This window comes from Oncorhynchus mykiss, chromosome 15 (genome assembly GCF_057628025.1).
Source record: "Oncorhynchus mykiss isolate SJ-2025 chromosome 15, ASM5762802v1, whole genome shotgun sequence".
Lineage (NCBI taxonomy): Eukaryota > Metazoa > Chordata > Actinopteri > Salmoniformes > Salmonidae > Oncorhynchus > Oncorhynchus mykiss.
In genome coordinates, this window is record NC_143036.1 from 62391596 (window position 1) to 62408310 (window position 16715).

General features: G+C 43.3%; 1 protein-coding gene across 2 annotated transcripts in view; it reads left to right on the forward strand.

The window, feature by feature from the left end:
- Positions 1-3667, forward strand: part of pawr (PRKC, apoptosis, WT1, regulator) — a 74014-nt gene extending 70347 nt beyond the window's left edge. For both annotated transcript variants that reach the window (XM_021563854.3, XM_021563855.3), the window contains exon 7: positions 220-3667. In XM_021563854.3, coding sequence (XP_021419529.1) covers positions 220-306 — 87 coding nt within the window. In that variant the 3' untranslated portion in view covers positions 307-3667. The remainder of the gene's footprint in view (positions 1-219) is intronic.
- Positions 3668-16715: the final 13048 nt, after the last annotated feature.

Sequence of the window (16715 nt, forward strand, 5' to 3'; positions counted from 1 at the left end):
TTGGAGCTGTTCAAGTTTAATTTGTTATTATCAAGGCAATTCTGCTGAAGAGAGACCCGGGAGGTGAAACTCTTCGTTCCACCTCTCACTCTCATCTTTTTCTAAACTGACAAGCTAACTCTCTGAGGTAAAAATAAGGCAGATCTTGCATAATGAAAGTAAATGACTTCCTTTAGATCAAGCTGAAGTGGAGCTGTCGCCTTTGTTTTTGTTTTGCAGGACCTTGATGACATTGAGGATGAGAATGAGCAGCTGAAGCAGGAGAACAAAACTCTCCTGAAGGTGGTGGGCCAGCTGACGAGGTAGAACCCAACGGGCCACGGATCCCCACTTCCAAAAAGAACAAACCACCCCTCCCTCCAACGGAGTGCCCCTCCCAAGCTCTTACACACCCTGCTCTCACCCTTCCCTTTCTACCCTCGGCCCAAGTCCAGCATGTCCTTTCTCTGTGTCAGTGGTGTCTCTGTTATTGTCGCTGGGTGGAAGGGGACATTTGAAAGTAGCTTTTAGAGCCTTTGTGTCATATGCACACCTTTTTATTCTGTTCTGAGGGGAACCTGAAGCCACTGAGAGCTCTAGTCCTATTTAGATCCAATGGGGTGTCTAAAGAAGATTCTGTGATGGTATATTTAATGTAAATCTCTTGTACATAGGCCATTTAGATTTGTTGTTCTTTTTTGATGAATCTTAAAAAGGAAATTGAATGTACGTGGTGCATCACCGAGCACATGAGGGATGTTTTGTTTGTTTTAGGAACTAAAAGAGGTCTTGGACATTTTGACTCTAATGATCTGTTGACCAAGGTATATAATGCTTGCCTAGGTTATGTGCAACCGGCTCTCTGCTTCTGTTCATCTGCATCATTACAGTGTAAATACGTTGTCAGTCCAGTGACCATATTATCCATCTCAGCACTAAAACCTGGTCTCCATCTGCACGTGAAACAACCTGCTCTGTGATGGAGCCTATGTCATTTAGACTAAATTCAAGACAAAATCCCTGCTACCATCAGCCAAAGTAGGCATAATGCCTTGCACGTTTACGGAGGTATTTTTTGGAAATCCATTAGTTCCATCTCCCCAAGGGGATAAAAAAAAAAAGCCTGGTGCTTTTTCTGTTCATGTTGATGGCGCTTTTACTCTCTTGTTCCGATTTATACTTGGTACATTTTAATCACTGGGGTCGTTTCAGCTAAACTTAGGGTATGCCAGTGACATTGGTGGGGAGATAAAGTTGAAGCTTTATTTACTGCATTTCTACACAATTTAAAAACTCTAAAATGATATTCGGAGAACAAAAACAAGCTAAATTGACTTCTGCCATAATACGCTAAACTGCTATTGCCTTTTAATGGGGATTTGAATGATTTTAGTAGCCTATTTTATATTGTTGGTGTTGAGCTAGGATATGATGTCTGCCATACTCAATTCACGCCCTAATTTTTTAACCCAGGTGGTATATTTTCAACCTGAAGTCATTCAAATATATATATCCCCATTTATAAATCATAAAAAGCAAGCAATTTGTTTTCATTAATTCTTTGCTTTATAGCCATTTCAATGTTGAAAATGAAATATTCTAGTATTGTTGATGGGGAGAGGTCTTGAGGTTACACCCCGGTAGAAATACATATGGAATCTTTTGAAATCCGTTTTGCATCTGTAACTCAAGCGTTTACAGCTTGTTCTGTTAGCAATATTGATAGGTGTAGCTGCTCTTGGTATATAGTGAGCAAGAGTTATAGAGTAAGCTACTGCAGTGCATTTTGTTGTAACCAAATCAACTGAAGGAACATACTTTTTGAAATGCATCTTCTTTTGTATTTCTCAAGACAGTGATGTGGCTGTGAGTAGTTCTATTACTTTACCCAGCTGTATTTAGAGCATTGCATTACATACAGGGGCCCATGTTGTGCTGAAACAAATGTGTGGCTCTTGCATCATGTACTTGGTAAAGATTTTAGGTTTTAGACTTTACTGGAGTACATCTCGATATAGAGACACACACACACACACACACACACACCCCTTACAGAAAAAACATGTGAAACCATGTGTTTTTGGAACATTTCACGTGTAGTTTCACATTAACCTTTCACATTTTTATTCAAATGTGAATATTTTTGGGGGGATATTTTTCACATGAGATTTCACAGGTGATGCCCTGCAAATAAAACAGATTTGTTAGAATGCACACGCGGTGCTTTTAACATAATGTTTTCAACTCCCATATTTGGCACACTTTGACATACATGATTACGTTGTGTATGTTTGTTTATACAGTAATTGTTATTCCACATGTCCTCGCCGAGGATTTCAACTCCCAACCTCTTCGTTCATGGCATTCCGATATATTCCTACACTTTGGACTTCAAAGTAAATCTGTTTTGTTAAAAGTGCATTTATCGGTGTGATTCAGGAGTAATGTTAAAACAGAATAATATACCCTCCAACATTAGACAACTGTACAGAAAACCCTCAAATTGCTGCAATAAGTAAATGAGTTAAACAATGAGAGAATAGTCAGATGAACTGATAAGTAAAATGGCAGTGTAGATAGCACTCTTTTGGTAAGTGCAGCGATGTAGGGGAATGCTTCAGAGTTTGTGCCACAACAGAAAGATCAGTTTACCACAAATCCAGACGATGTTAAGAGTTTAAATCCCAGGTGGGGTCATATTGAAAAGCCAGTAAATCCCAGGTGGCCTCATATTGAAAAGCCAGTAAATCCCAGGTGGCCTCATATTGAAAAGCCAGTAAATCCCAGGTGGCCTCATATTGAAAAGCCAGTAAATCCCAGGTGGCCTCATATTGAAAAGCCAGTAAATCCCAGGTGGCCTCATATTGAAAAGCCAGTAAATCCCAGGTGGCCTCATATTGAAAAGCCAGTACTTAACTACTAAGTGATCATGTCAAATGTAATCATTGACATTGAGTAAAGATTTGACTATTTTAGCGAAACAGCGGGCTACTTACTTTAAAACCTCCATATCATGTATTTACTCATCATGTTACGTCTTGATGAATTGTAAAACAAAGGTCTTGAACATCTTAGAAACATGTTCCTCAATGACTTTATTGGGATGTTGTGTTGTGGTCCCCTGGAGTTTTTTGTTGTCTAGTTCCAGTTTTGTTCCAGGGACGTCCCCAAGGACGTTGTTGGGATGTTCTTGGAATGTTGTCATGGTCCCCTGGAGGTTTTATCTAGTTCCTGGTTTGTTCCAAGGATTTTCCCCAGGACGTTCTTAGCACATTCCTGGGATGTTGTGTCATGGTCCCCTGGAGGTTTTGTCTAGTTCCCGGTTTGTTTCAAAGATGTCCCCCGGGATGTTTTTAGCACATTATTGGGATGATGTTGTCATGGTCCCCTGAAGGTTTTTGTCTAGCTCAAATGTTGTCACATGTAGTTTCATGCGATCACATGTTAGTTTTGCCTCCCCATTATTGTCACATTTACTCAAATGTTGTCAAGTGTAGTTTAATGGTGTCACGTTGACATTTTGCTTCCCAAGTTGTCACGTTTATTTCACAAATGTTCTCACATGTTGTTTTACATGTCACATGAACTTCATGTGACGTGTTTTTCTGTAAGGGACACACACCTCATTCTCTCTACATTATGCATGTACAGAAGATGAAGTCATTTAATAAAAGTTTGATTATCTCTCTGTCGACTTGTTAGTGTTTATTAAGGCTAATTTGATGTGGTGATACGATACCACTGAGCTGGTATGTAACGTGACAGCGGGGGTTCAGTTGTGTGCGCCCCGACCATGGTTATTCATCATCGCCAATCACCTCGTCGTCTGACTGGAGCGGGACCACCCATCCCTGGCGACGCCGCGTCTCCAAGACACATCGACGCTGGACTAATTTAGCAATGCCATCCAAGTTAATTAGTCTCCCTCACCTTGAGACATTCATTCCTCCTCCTTCCTGTAGTTTGTGAAATAATCTCCTTTTTAAACCCCCGGTTTTGTCTTTTTTCCAGTCTTGTTGTTCACAAACTTGACGGTCTTGACTGCTTCTCCTCTGCGTAGTAAAACTAGCATTAACTGAGTTTCAACCCATTCCCTGTAGCTTCATTTAAACCCCCTCTCATCTGTTCCTTAACCAGCCCTCTGAAAGGCACTCACCACAGCCTCATGGGGACATGTTTGGAAAATGGAGGGATGTAGTTTTTGTTCATGCTAAATCCATGTAATTATTCTTACTGATACACGTCACAGTTGGGCTCTCATCGCACTAACGAAAGTACGGGACTGCAGTGTTATCAGATATAATTTTACCTTTACTTTTAAACTAACTTTTATTTTTTTTTAGATCTGAAATGTGACAGAGGTGGCTTTTTTTCTTCAGTGTGAAGACCTTAAAGATCTTCACTGAGCTGAGGCCTGGAGGCTAGTTGATATGGATGGAATGGCCACGTCCGTGTACACCGAAATGCATTTGATCCTGTGGAACTGATAGTCATTGGAGAAAAAATAAAACCAACCCTTATCTTGTTTATTGAAGGAGGCCATATTTCATTATCAGCGGTTTCTTGGTCCTCAGAGCCAATCACCTCCATCTCTGGGATCTCTGGCGCAAGGAACCACTCACCTAGCTGAGGATGGCAGGGGTCGGGGGGAGAGATGGCCGGAGAGAATATATGGGTTTTTGTCTCCCCTGAATTGGCTGGCTGGTTTGGAACCATCTGCTCAGAAAAATACATCCTAAAGAATAAAAAACAATTGCCCATATGGCATTTTGTTTAGACTAAGGTAATATTTCTCTAAAACCATTCGTAACCAGTAGATCCTGTTCTACTGATATGGAACCTACGAGATCTCCCACACGTCACACTTGCATCAAAATTGGGATACATTCTGCAGCGAGTCTTTTGTAACACAGATTAATAGCTTTGGCATTTGTGGAAGCCTGATGGACCCTGTGGCTTGCTACTAGACTAGTGAGGGATTTTTCGACTCGCGCTCTCCCACCAATGCTCTGAAACGCAAACAACACCATGTCAGAGAGAGGGGGAGGTGGAAAAACACAAGACGCACACATTTCCCTCAACACACTAGGGCCACGCGCTGTGCTGCCCTTTCAGAAATACCCTGTAAAAGTCAATAAGGAGGAAAGGTGCCATTTTCAGACCAATAAGCAACATAAACCATTGACAGACCAAAGGCATTTCATTCACCACAGAACTCCTACGAATGTATGATTCATAGTGCGATAGATTCTCATACTTTCATTTTGGTGTATGTGGACTTTGATTAGGCTTATAGTAAGTTATGTTATTGCTGTAGTATTACAGGTTTTAATCATTCCTTAGCAAGGCACAGTACATACCTCAGGGGACCCATTATAAGACTATGCAATTAGCCTGTTGATCTGACTCCATAAAGATCAAATATGCAAGAGAGTATAGTTGAGTTAGTAATAGGCAGTCAAGAAAGGAATGTGTATTTAATTATTTTGTAAGATGAACGCTACATTATACAAGGCATAAACTTAAGTTACAAAGCATGAGAGTGAGAGGTCATAGCCTGAAAGGCCATGCAACCAAGAGTCCCTGGGGTGGAGAACGAAAGAAAGTGTATCTCACTGGCACAGGCCAGGAACAAAAGAGAGAAAAAATTAGGCTAAGACCCCTTTATAACATCTGAGTTGTTTGGATTCAAAATCTGAGATGTTGACCAACAGTATTACTGTAAAGTTAACCTCCAATCAGATATCCGACATATAGGATCTAAAGAACCTCAGAACCTCTGCATCTCAGAGGTGTGACAGGGGGTTGGCAAGACAACACCGGGAATGATGAATTCCTAAGACAATTAAACCCCTTTGTCGATAAGGGTTCCTTCAGGGGCTACAAAGGTATCATAAGAACATAATATTTATGTTATGGGGGGGGGGGGGGGGGGCATCTGAGTAAAAAGAAAAAGAAAAGCACACCATGTCCTCTGTGCTTTGCTGGGTGCTCCACTGCATTCTTAAATGACAATAACCTTTTCTTCATCTTAGTTGAATGCGAGGCTTCTAAGCCACATGGACATTGGTCTGTGATGGCCAGTGGGACAAGCGACATTGTTGGAACCTAATTTCTATGTGGTCCTTTTGTCAAACTTGAGGTCAAGTTCAAGGCAGGACAGTTGGATAGCCAGGCACTGTAGTAATGGTAGTTATAAAGTGTCATTGTTTTTCTGTCTTAATCCACTGGTGCCTCGTTGTCCTGATGACTGTCATGTTGGGGGCATCAATGTCACCTTGAAGCTGCATCCTCAAAATGAACTACATCAGCCTCAACATGGATTGTGTAAACCAGAATTTATTCAATAGTATTTGTGTACAGTTGTCGATACTCTGGTCAAAAAGTCCTCATACAACATATGGAACTGTCGAGTCCCATGATTAGAACCGGAGCACGACAGGCTTCAGTAGTGCTCTTCTCAGCTGGAAATAAAGTTGGCTGTTCCAAAGATCCAGTATCGGTCGCCATGGCAACGAGTTATGATGCAGAACCCGATCCATCTTTCTAAACTGTGGTCTGCGCACACCCATGCAGACACACACACACAACCTGCCTGCTAATTCCACCAACATATTTGCATTGTTGGGTGAGAACACTAACGACAGAATACCTCATATAAAGACTATGGATATTTTGTTGCCCCTTTTTTTTATTTGCTGGACAAAACTACCTTGAGCGCCACCTATTTTAATTATGTGGAAGAAACGAGTTGAAATAACATATCCAATGTCTTCAACTTTCAAAGGAATTTCAATTCGAAGAATGACTCACACAACCTACACTGTGTAGATAGCAATCATGTTCAGTACCAGATATGTTTCCCTACCCTGCTTCAGTTAGGCTCTGCTCTACCAGTGGATGGCTGTGTTCTCACCACATCCATGCAACCTATTCAATCCACTACACTGGGGGTGTCAAACTCATTCCACGGAGGGCCGAGTGCCTGGTTTTTCCTTTCAATTAAGACCTAGACAACCAGATGAGGGGAGTTCCTTACTAATTAGTGACCTTAATTCATCAATCAAGTGCAAGGGTGGAGCAAAAACCTGCAGGCACTTGGCCCTCCGTGGAATGAGTTTGACACGTGCACTACATTGATTCATATCTCTCTTTGCTACACACAGTGTCCTGTTAATGCTTCACCTTTGTTCTGTTTGGGTACAACAGTCCTGCCTGCCGTATCTCAGTTGTATGTTTGAGAGGAAATGAAAATGAATGAATTCAATAGCTGCAAATTAAGTCAAATACTGTCGTTTGTATTACATAGAAATGCCCTTTGCACTGTACAGTCACAAATGAACAGCATGTTCTAAAGACCAGTGTTGTTATTATGCTAAAGTGGCATGCTAGCCTGTGGAAACTCATAAAGCCCCTGTGGGAGTCCTGTGTTCTACAAGAGCCTCCCTCTCACAGCACCACCACTAGCTATGGACAAAACACAAAGGCAGAAGATTATTACTGTCAATACTATGGAGGCAGAGAAAATAAAAGATCTCTTGAGTCTGCCAATATTCGCATGTGGGACCGTTGTACACTTTAATTTGTTTCATGATAGTGATGAATCCCAATGTAATTCTGGACACAATAATAACAGTAGTAGTCGAGTTATGAATACAAAAAGCCCTCAAATAAGTTCCTAGTAGCTATTTCCAGTGAAAGTGCATGGATCTCAAGGTTGTGATGGTTACACATAAAGCCACACGACATACTGAATATGAAACATCTCTGGGGAGCATCAATGGTCCCTGAAGGTCACTTTACACTGTTTCCATGAGAGCCCGTCTGGCTCCCCTTCTGGGAAAGCTTGTTGCTGTTGTGGTTTTGTTATGTACTGTGATTTAGGGGTCCACACACACACACACAGAGTCTCTCTCTCTGTAGGAGCGAGGCAGAGGTACATGTTCTGCTCGGAGCAGAGTCTCATTCTCAGTACTCCCAAGGGACGCAAACAGGCACAACACGACTCAACCGCTGGGCTGGCGCAGAGACAGCGGAACACCTCCAGGGAATCAAATCACATTTTATTTGTCACATACACATGGTTAGCAGATGTTAATGCGAGTATAGCAAAATGCTTGTGCTTCTAGTTCCGACAATGCAGTAATAACCAACGAGTAATCTAACCTAACAATTCCACAACTACTATCTTATACAGACAAGTGTAAAGGGATAAAGAATATGTACATAAAGATATATGAATGAGTGATGGTACAGAACGGCATATACAAGATGCAGTAGATGGTATCGAGTACAGTATATACATATGAGATGAGTAATGTAGGGTATGTAAACAAAGTGGCATAGTTTAAAGTGGCTAGTGATACATGTATTACATAAAGATGCAGTAGATGATATAGAGTACAGAATATACAGTGGGGAGAACAAGTATTTGATACACTGCCGATTTTGCAGGTTTTCCTACTTACAAAGTATGTAGAGGTCTGTAATTTTTATCATAGGTACACTTCAACTGTGAGAGACGGAATCTAAAAAAATCCAGAAAATCACATTGTATGATTTTTAAGTAAGTAATTAGCATTTTATTAAAACTTAGTACCCTCTCCACTACTGTCCTGTCGATGTGGATAGGGGGGTGCTCTGTCTGCTGTTTCCTGAAGTCCACAATCATCTCCTTTGGTTTGTTGACGTTGAGTGTGAGGTTATTTTCCTGACACCACACTCCGAGGGCCCTCACCTCCTCCCTGTAGGCTGTCTCGTCGTTGTTGGTAATCAAGCCTACCACTGTAGTGTCATCCGCAAATTTGATGATTGATTTGGAGGCGTGCATGGCCACGCAGTCGTGGGTGAACAGGGAGTACAGGAGAGGGCTCAGAACGCACCCTTGTGGGCCCCAGTGTTGAGGATCAGCGGGGTGGAGATGTTGTTACCTACCCTCACCACCTGGGGGCGGCCCGCCTGGAAGTTCAGTACCCAGTTACACAGGGCAGGGTCGAGACCCAGGGTCTCGAGCTTGATGACGAGTTAGGAGGGTACTATGGTGTTAAATGCTGAGCTGTAGTCGATGAACAGCATTCTCACATAGATATTCCTCTTGTCCAGATGGGTATGTGCAGTGTGCAGTGTGATTGCGATGTGGGAACAGCAGACTGGGATAAGAATTGATTGAATATGTCCGTAAACACACCAGCCAGCTGGTCTGCGCATGCTCTGAGGACGCGGCTGGGGATGCCGTCTGGGCCTGCAGCCTTGCGAGGGTTAACAAGTTTAAAAGTTTTGCTCACATCGGCTGCAGTGATGGAGAGTCCGCAGGTTTTGTTAACGGGCCATGTCAGTGGCACTGTATTGTCCTCAAAGCGAGCAAAAAAGTTATTTAGTCTGTCTGGGAGCAAGACATCCTGGTCCGCGACGGGGCTGGTTTTCTTTTTGTAATCCGTGATTGACTGTAGACCCTGCCACATACCTCTTGTGTCTGAGCCGTTGAATTGCGACTCTACTTTGTCTCTATACTGACGCTTAGCTTGTTTGATTGCCTTGGGAATCGGGGAATAGCTACACTGTTTGTATTCGGTCATGTTTCCGGTCACCTTGCCCTGGTTAAAAGCAGTGGTTCACGCGAATGCTGCCATCAATCTACGGTTTCTGGTTTGGGAATGTTTTAATCGTTGCTGTGGGTAGAACATCGTTGATGCACTTTCTAATGAACTCGCTCACCGAATCAGCGTATTCGTCAATGTTGTTGTTGGACGCAATGCGGAACATATTCCAATCCACGTGATCGAAGCAGTCTTGAAGCGTGGAATCAGATAGGTCGGACCAGCGTTGAACAGACCTGAGCGCGGGAGCTTCTTGTTTTAGTCTCTGTCTGTAGGCTGGAAGCAACAAAATGTAGTCGTGGTCAGCTTTTCCGAAAGGAGGGCAGGGGAGGGCCTTATATGCGTCGCGGAAGTTAGAATAACAATGATCTAGGATTTTACCAGCCCTGGTTGGGCAATCGATATGCTGATAGAATTTAGGGAGCCTTGTTTTCAGATTAGCCTTGTTAAAATCCCCATCTACAATGAATGCAGCCTCAGGATATGTGGTTTCCAGTTTACATAGAGTCAAATAAAGTTTGTTCAGGGCCATCGATGTGTCTGCTTGGGGGGGAATATATGCGGCTGTGATTATAATCGAAGAGAATTCTCTTGGTAGACATTTGATTGTGACGAATTCTATGTCAGGTGAACAGAAGGACTTTAGTTCCTGTATGTTGTATTAACCATGCCGAAAGGAAAAGAGTACCACTACCAAACCCACACACCTCAGCAGAAGTGACTGCCTAGAGTGTAGCCTGTTTACCAGATAGCCAGTGGAGAGAAAAGAGAGTACACACCCTATAAAACCCATATCACAGCACAGGGGTAACCCCACAAAGAATACCTCATCAGCACAGGGGTAACCCCACCAAGAATACCTCATACAATAATAATAATAATAATAATGGCAGAGCAATTGAACAGCAACTTCATACAATAAAGAACCCAGTCATCAACAGAAGATTTGTAGTAATATGTATTATCTTCCAGTAGAGGAGTGCAGAGGGTAAGAATGTGGGGGGTGTTCATAGACACAACACAACAAAGGCCTTAAAAATGTCCACAATCTTCTCGGCCACATGTCATTAGCACACCCCACCTCAAAACAGTTCAAATAACAATACACAAACAACCTCCCTTTTAACTAAAATGTCCACCCAAATACTTCTGGCAGGGCAATGATAGTCCAGCTCTAATGAACTTCAATGGGAAGTGCATTTGAAAAATAGAAAGTCTGTTGCAGGGTAAAGCACTGGAACGATAGAAGGAAGAGAAAGGGAACGAGAGATCTTAGCTGTGGTCTTCAGGCATGCCGGTGTACTGTCTGACCGTCCGATGGTTGGTTGGTTTGTATGTCAAAGCTTCGCAACAATGTTGCTACTAATCCATGCATCCATAACCGGTGCGGTCCCAACCGACAACAACCACGACCTAGAACTGTCACACCGATGATTGAGTTAAATACTTGATCAACTACACACGCTGCAAATAAACAAGGACATCTGCAGCACAGCACACACAATCAAACTGTTGCGCCAACCAAGAGCTCCTCCCCAAAGAGCTGAAAGAGCTGTTTTTATTTCCTCCTTCCTTACTGCTGATGCGCTCTTAAAGTGGCAGCGCACGGTGAAGGCTCCGTGCAGGATTTCGCCACATGGTCACTAGTGTAACCAGGAGGTGAGGCCTCATTTAACACAGTAAATTCATCAGGCTTAAGCCATGTTTCAGTCAGGCCAATCACATCAAGACATTGATCAGTGATTAGTTCATTGACTATAACTGCCTTGGAAGTGAGGGATCTAACAATAAGTAGCCCTATTTTGAGATGTGAGATATCACGATCTCTTTCAATAATGGCAGGAATGAAGGAGGTCTATATTCCAATGAGATTGCTAAAGCGAACACAGCCATGTTTAGTTTTCCCCATCCTAGGTCGAGGCACATACACGGTCTCAATGAGGATCGCTGACTACACTGACTGTGCTAGTGGCAGGCTCCACTAAGCTGGCAGGCTGGCTAACAACCTGCTGCCTGGCTATTTCATTGTGGAGATTGGGGAGTTAGAGCCCTGTCTATGTTCGTAGATAAGATGAGAGCACCCCTCCAGCTAGGATGGAGTCCGTCACTCCTCAACAGGTCAGGCTTGGTCCTGTTTGTGGGTGAGTCCCAGAAAGAGGGCCAATTATCTACAAATTCTATATTTTGGGAGGGACAGAAAACAGTTTTTAACCAGCGATTGAGTTGTGAGACTGCTGTAGAGCTCAACGTTCCTCAATAAATTAAATAGTGACATTCAGATGGCGCAGATATATATTTTAAATTATAAACCGGGTAGTTTGGGTCCTGAATGCTGATTGTCTGAAAGCCGCGGTATATCAGACATTATACAACGGGTGGGTCTAATCTTGAATGCTGATTGGTTAAAAGTGTATTCCAGCCGGTGTCTATTCCACAAATTATCATCGGCTAAATCTATGACGTTAAAATTCCTATTTACTCTGTTCCATCTGACTGCGCAATCCATCAGTCCAGGCAGGGAAGTTATGAACTTAATCTACACAATAAAAATAATCTAGACATTATCTCACATTTCTTTTAGGCTAACATTTAGTTTTCAAAAGCTGAGATTTGTAAAAACCTTGCTGTCTCTTTCCGACATTTGAAACATTGTTTCAATATTTAAATTCGATCTTCAACTGTCCCATAGTAATGAGCGTGTAGGGGTTGGGAGTGGTGATGAGAGAGAGAGGTAGGCAGCGTTTCTCAGCCAGTCGAAATCATGAATCAGATGGCATCATTTTTATGGATATATACAAAGAAATGTCAATTTAAGCTAGCTTGCAGTCTTTCCAGCTTCAGTTTGAAGTTATTGTGTTTGCTGTGTTGTTGGCTAGCTCCTGTGAACAACAGTGTCCTGAAGAGAGAGCACATTTTCTATGCCAGGAGAAATCGTGCCTCATTAGCTCATTGTTATGGATGTATCCAAATAAATGTCACAGCTTAAACAAATGCAGCTACTGTTCTGACTGAAGACTGAACGACGGGGTTGCGTCTCTGACTACCGTACCAATAGAACGAATGACCCGCCGGGTTGGGTAACAACCCTAGATTTGTTTCTGGACTATATATTGTGGAAGGATGAAACAGTATGAATGAATGTATCAAAATAAAGTTTTAAATTAAAATATGTCAATCATTATTTGAATATGTTTGTAACCCTTTGTATAAAAGTGATAATGTCCTCAAAGCCAGGGTTTGGAGGATATATTGGCGTGGTTTGCTTCGACTTCGTCTCGGGCCTAACAATGCCCGTGCCAATATATCCTTCAAACACTGGCCTCTCAAGCATTATCACTTAATTATTCTGTGGGTGGTTCAATCACTGAATGGTGATTCTCTGAAAGCCGTGGTATATCAGGGTTCCATCTTTCGGATGGGATGTTAAATGGGTGTCCTGACTCTTTGTGGTCACTAAAGATCCCATGGCACTTATCATAAGAGTAGGGGTGTTAGCCCTGGTGTCCTGGCTAAATTTCCAATCTGTCCTTCATACCATCACGGTCACCTAATCATCCCCAACTTACAATTGGCTCATTCATCTCCTCTCCCCTGTAACTATTTCCCAGGTCGTTGCTGTAAATGAGAATGTGTTCTCAGTCAACTTAGGAGCAAGAATGGCTCAACTGCGAAGTGGTAGGCTACACAAGCTCACAGAATAGGACTGCTGAAGCGCATAGTGTGTAAAACTCGTCTGTGCTCGGTTGCAACACTCCCTACTGAGTTCCAAACTGCCTCTGGAAGCAATGTCAGCACCAGAACTGTTCATCCAGCTTCATGAAATGGGTTTCAGGGGAAGACAACCCTGTACCTGGAGTGTTCCAACTAGGCACCACACCTGACCAACCGAGGTAATTGGTCTAGATGATGATCACCTTTTAGACCTTTTAGAGACATTTCTGGTGCATTGATACTAGAGAGGGAGAGTAACAGGTAGTTTTAACACTTTTACGGAGCTATTAGTGAGTGAACCAAGGTGTGGTGTGTGTGCGTGTGCGTGTGCGTGTGCGTGTGCGTGTGTGTGTGTGTGTGTGTGTGTGTGTGTGTGTGTGTGTGTGTGTGTGTGTGGTAGATGAAAGCGGAATAGAGTTCAATGGGCCTTTGTTGTAGTGGGAATTAGTCTAAATATTCCTACTAAAGGCAATGTGTTAGGGTAATCTGCCTTGACAATTTCATCTTTCTGCTTTGATCATTGGTTGTTAGTAAGAAAGCAACATAATATATAGGCAAGCTTTACCTTGATTGGATGATGGGCATCAGCTCTTACAAAGATATGTATGAGTGTATTTGAAGTGCTTTGATAAATCAAAGGCTCCACTCCATACAAAAATAACATTGAAAACACCACTTAGGTGAGTAATCTCACGCAATCAGGATCCAAAGTATTTTGTACATGTTGCTGCTACCGTCTCTTATGACCGAAAAGAGCTTCTGGACATCAGAACTGGGATCTGATGCGAGGGAAATACTACGGACACCCGACCAGGCCCAGATCCCCATGATTCGCTGGAAAAGGAAACATAGGTTTTGCCGAAAGAGATGAAGATGCCTTGTGAGGATCAGGTGACGAGTGGCTAATCTGCCCTTGCCTTCCGTTCTGCTAGCTAACGTTCAATCGCTGGAAAATAAATGGGATGAACTGAAAGCACGTATATCCTACCAACGGGACATTAAAAACTGTAATAAGTTTCACAAATCTTATGTTATGTTATATCTTATGTTTCACAAATTGTCAGATGAAGCAGATGCTAAACTACAGTACAGGACTGTTTTGCTAGAACATACTGGTATAGATGTTCCGGGATTATTGCGATGGCATTGAGGAGTATACCACATCAGTCATTGGCTTTATTAATAAGTGCATCGAGGACGTCGTCCCCACAGTGACTGTACGTACATACCCCAACCAGAAGCCATGGAGCTGTCGCTTTCATACCACCCTGCATACCACTGCTGGCTTGCTTCTGAAGCTAAGCAGGGTTGGTCCTGGTCAGTCCCTGGATGGGAGTAGGAGGCACTCTTACCTCTGGTCTAAAAAATATCCCAATGCCCCAGGGCAGTGATTGGGGACACTGCCCTGTGTAGGGTGCCGTCTTTCAGATGGGACATTAAACGGGTGTCCTGACTCTCTGAGGTCATTAAATATCCCATGGCACTTATCGTAAGAGTATGGGTGTTAACCCTGGTGTCCTGGCTAAATTCCCAATCCGGCCCTCAAATCATCACGGTCACCTAATAATCCCCAGGCTCATTCATCCCCCTCCTCTACCCTGTAACTATTCCCCAGGTCGTTGCAGTAAATGAGAACGTGTTCTCAGTCAACTTCCTTGGTAAAATAACGAATAAAAATAAGAAATCTCGCTATGCCCTCCGATGAACCATCAAACAGGCAGAGAGTCAATACAGGACTGAGATCAAATTGTACTGCTCCGTCGGACGTGGCAGGGCTTGCAAACTATTACAGACTACAAAGGGAAGCACAGCCGAGTGCTGCTCAGTGACACAAGCCTACCAGACAAGCTAAACAACTTATATGCTTGCCCCAGGGCAAGTAACACTGAAACATGCATGAAAGCATCAGCTGTTCCGGACGACTGTGTGATCACGCTCTCTGCAGCTGATGTGAATAAGACCTTTAAACAGGTCAACAATCACTCGGCCAGACATATTACCAGGACGTGCACTCCGAGCATGCGCTGACCAACTGTAGCCGTGAAATTCTTTTAAAGGCTGGTCATGGTTCACATCAACACCATTATCCCAGAAACTCTAGACCCCACTCCAATTTGCATACCTCTCTAACAGATCCACAGATGATGCAATCTCTATTGCTCTCCACACTGCCCTTTCCCACTTGGACAAAAGGAACACCTATGTGAGAATGCTATTCATTGACTACAGTTAAACGTTCAACACCATAGTGCCCTCAAAGCTCATCACTAAGCTAAGGACCCTGGGACTAAACACCTCCCTCTGCAACTGGATCCTGGACTTCCTGACGGGCCGCCCCCAGGTGGTAAGGGTAGATAACAACACATCTGCCACGCTGATCCTCAACACGGGGGCCCCTCAGAGGTGCATGCTCAGTCCCCTCCTGTACTCCCTGTTCACTCATGACTCCACGGCCAGGCACGACTCCAACACCACCATTAAGTTTACTTATGGCACAACAGGGTTAGGCCTGATCACCGACAACGATGAGACAGCCTACAGGGAGGAGGTCAGAGACTTGACCGTGTGGTGCAAGGACATCAGCCTCTCCCTCAACATGATCATGACAAAGGAGATGATTGTGGACTACAGGAAAAGGAGGACATAGCACACCCCTATTCTCTTCGACGGGGCTGTAGTGGATCAAGTTGAGAGCTTCAAGTTCCTTGATGTCCACATCACCAACAAACTAAACTATGGTCCAAGTACACCAAGACAGTCATGAAGAGGGCACAACAAAACCTATTCCCCCTCAGGAGACTGAAAAGATTTGGCATGGGTCCTCAGATCCTCAAAAGGTTTTACAGCTGCACCATCGAGAGCATCCTGACGGGTTGCATCACTGCCTGATATGGCAACTGCTTGGCCTCCGACCGCAAGGCACTACAGAGGGTAGTGCGTACGGTGCAGTACATCATTTGGGCCAAGCTTCCTGCCACCCAGGACCTCTATACCAGGCTTAGTCAGAGGAAGGCCTTAAAAATTGTCAAAGACTCCAGCCACCCAAGTCATAGACTGTTCACTCTGCTACCGCACGACAAGCGGTACCTGAGCACCAAGTCCAGGTCCAAGAGTCTTCTAAACAATTTCTACCCCCAAGCTGTTAGACTCCTGAACAGCTAATCAAATGGCTACCCAGACTATTTGCATTGCCCCCCTCACATTGTCACATTGACTCTGTACCGGTACCCCCGATATATAACCCCGCTATCATTATTATTTTTATTTTTTATTTTTTTATTTAACCAGGTAGGCTAGTTGAGAACAAGTTCTCATTTACAACTGCAACCTGGCCAAGATAAAGCACAGCAGTTTGACACATACAACAACACAGAGTTACACATGGAATAAACAATCATACAGTCAAGAAAAATCAATATACAGTGAGTG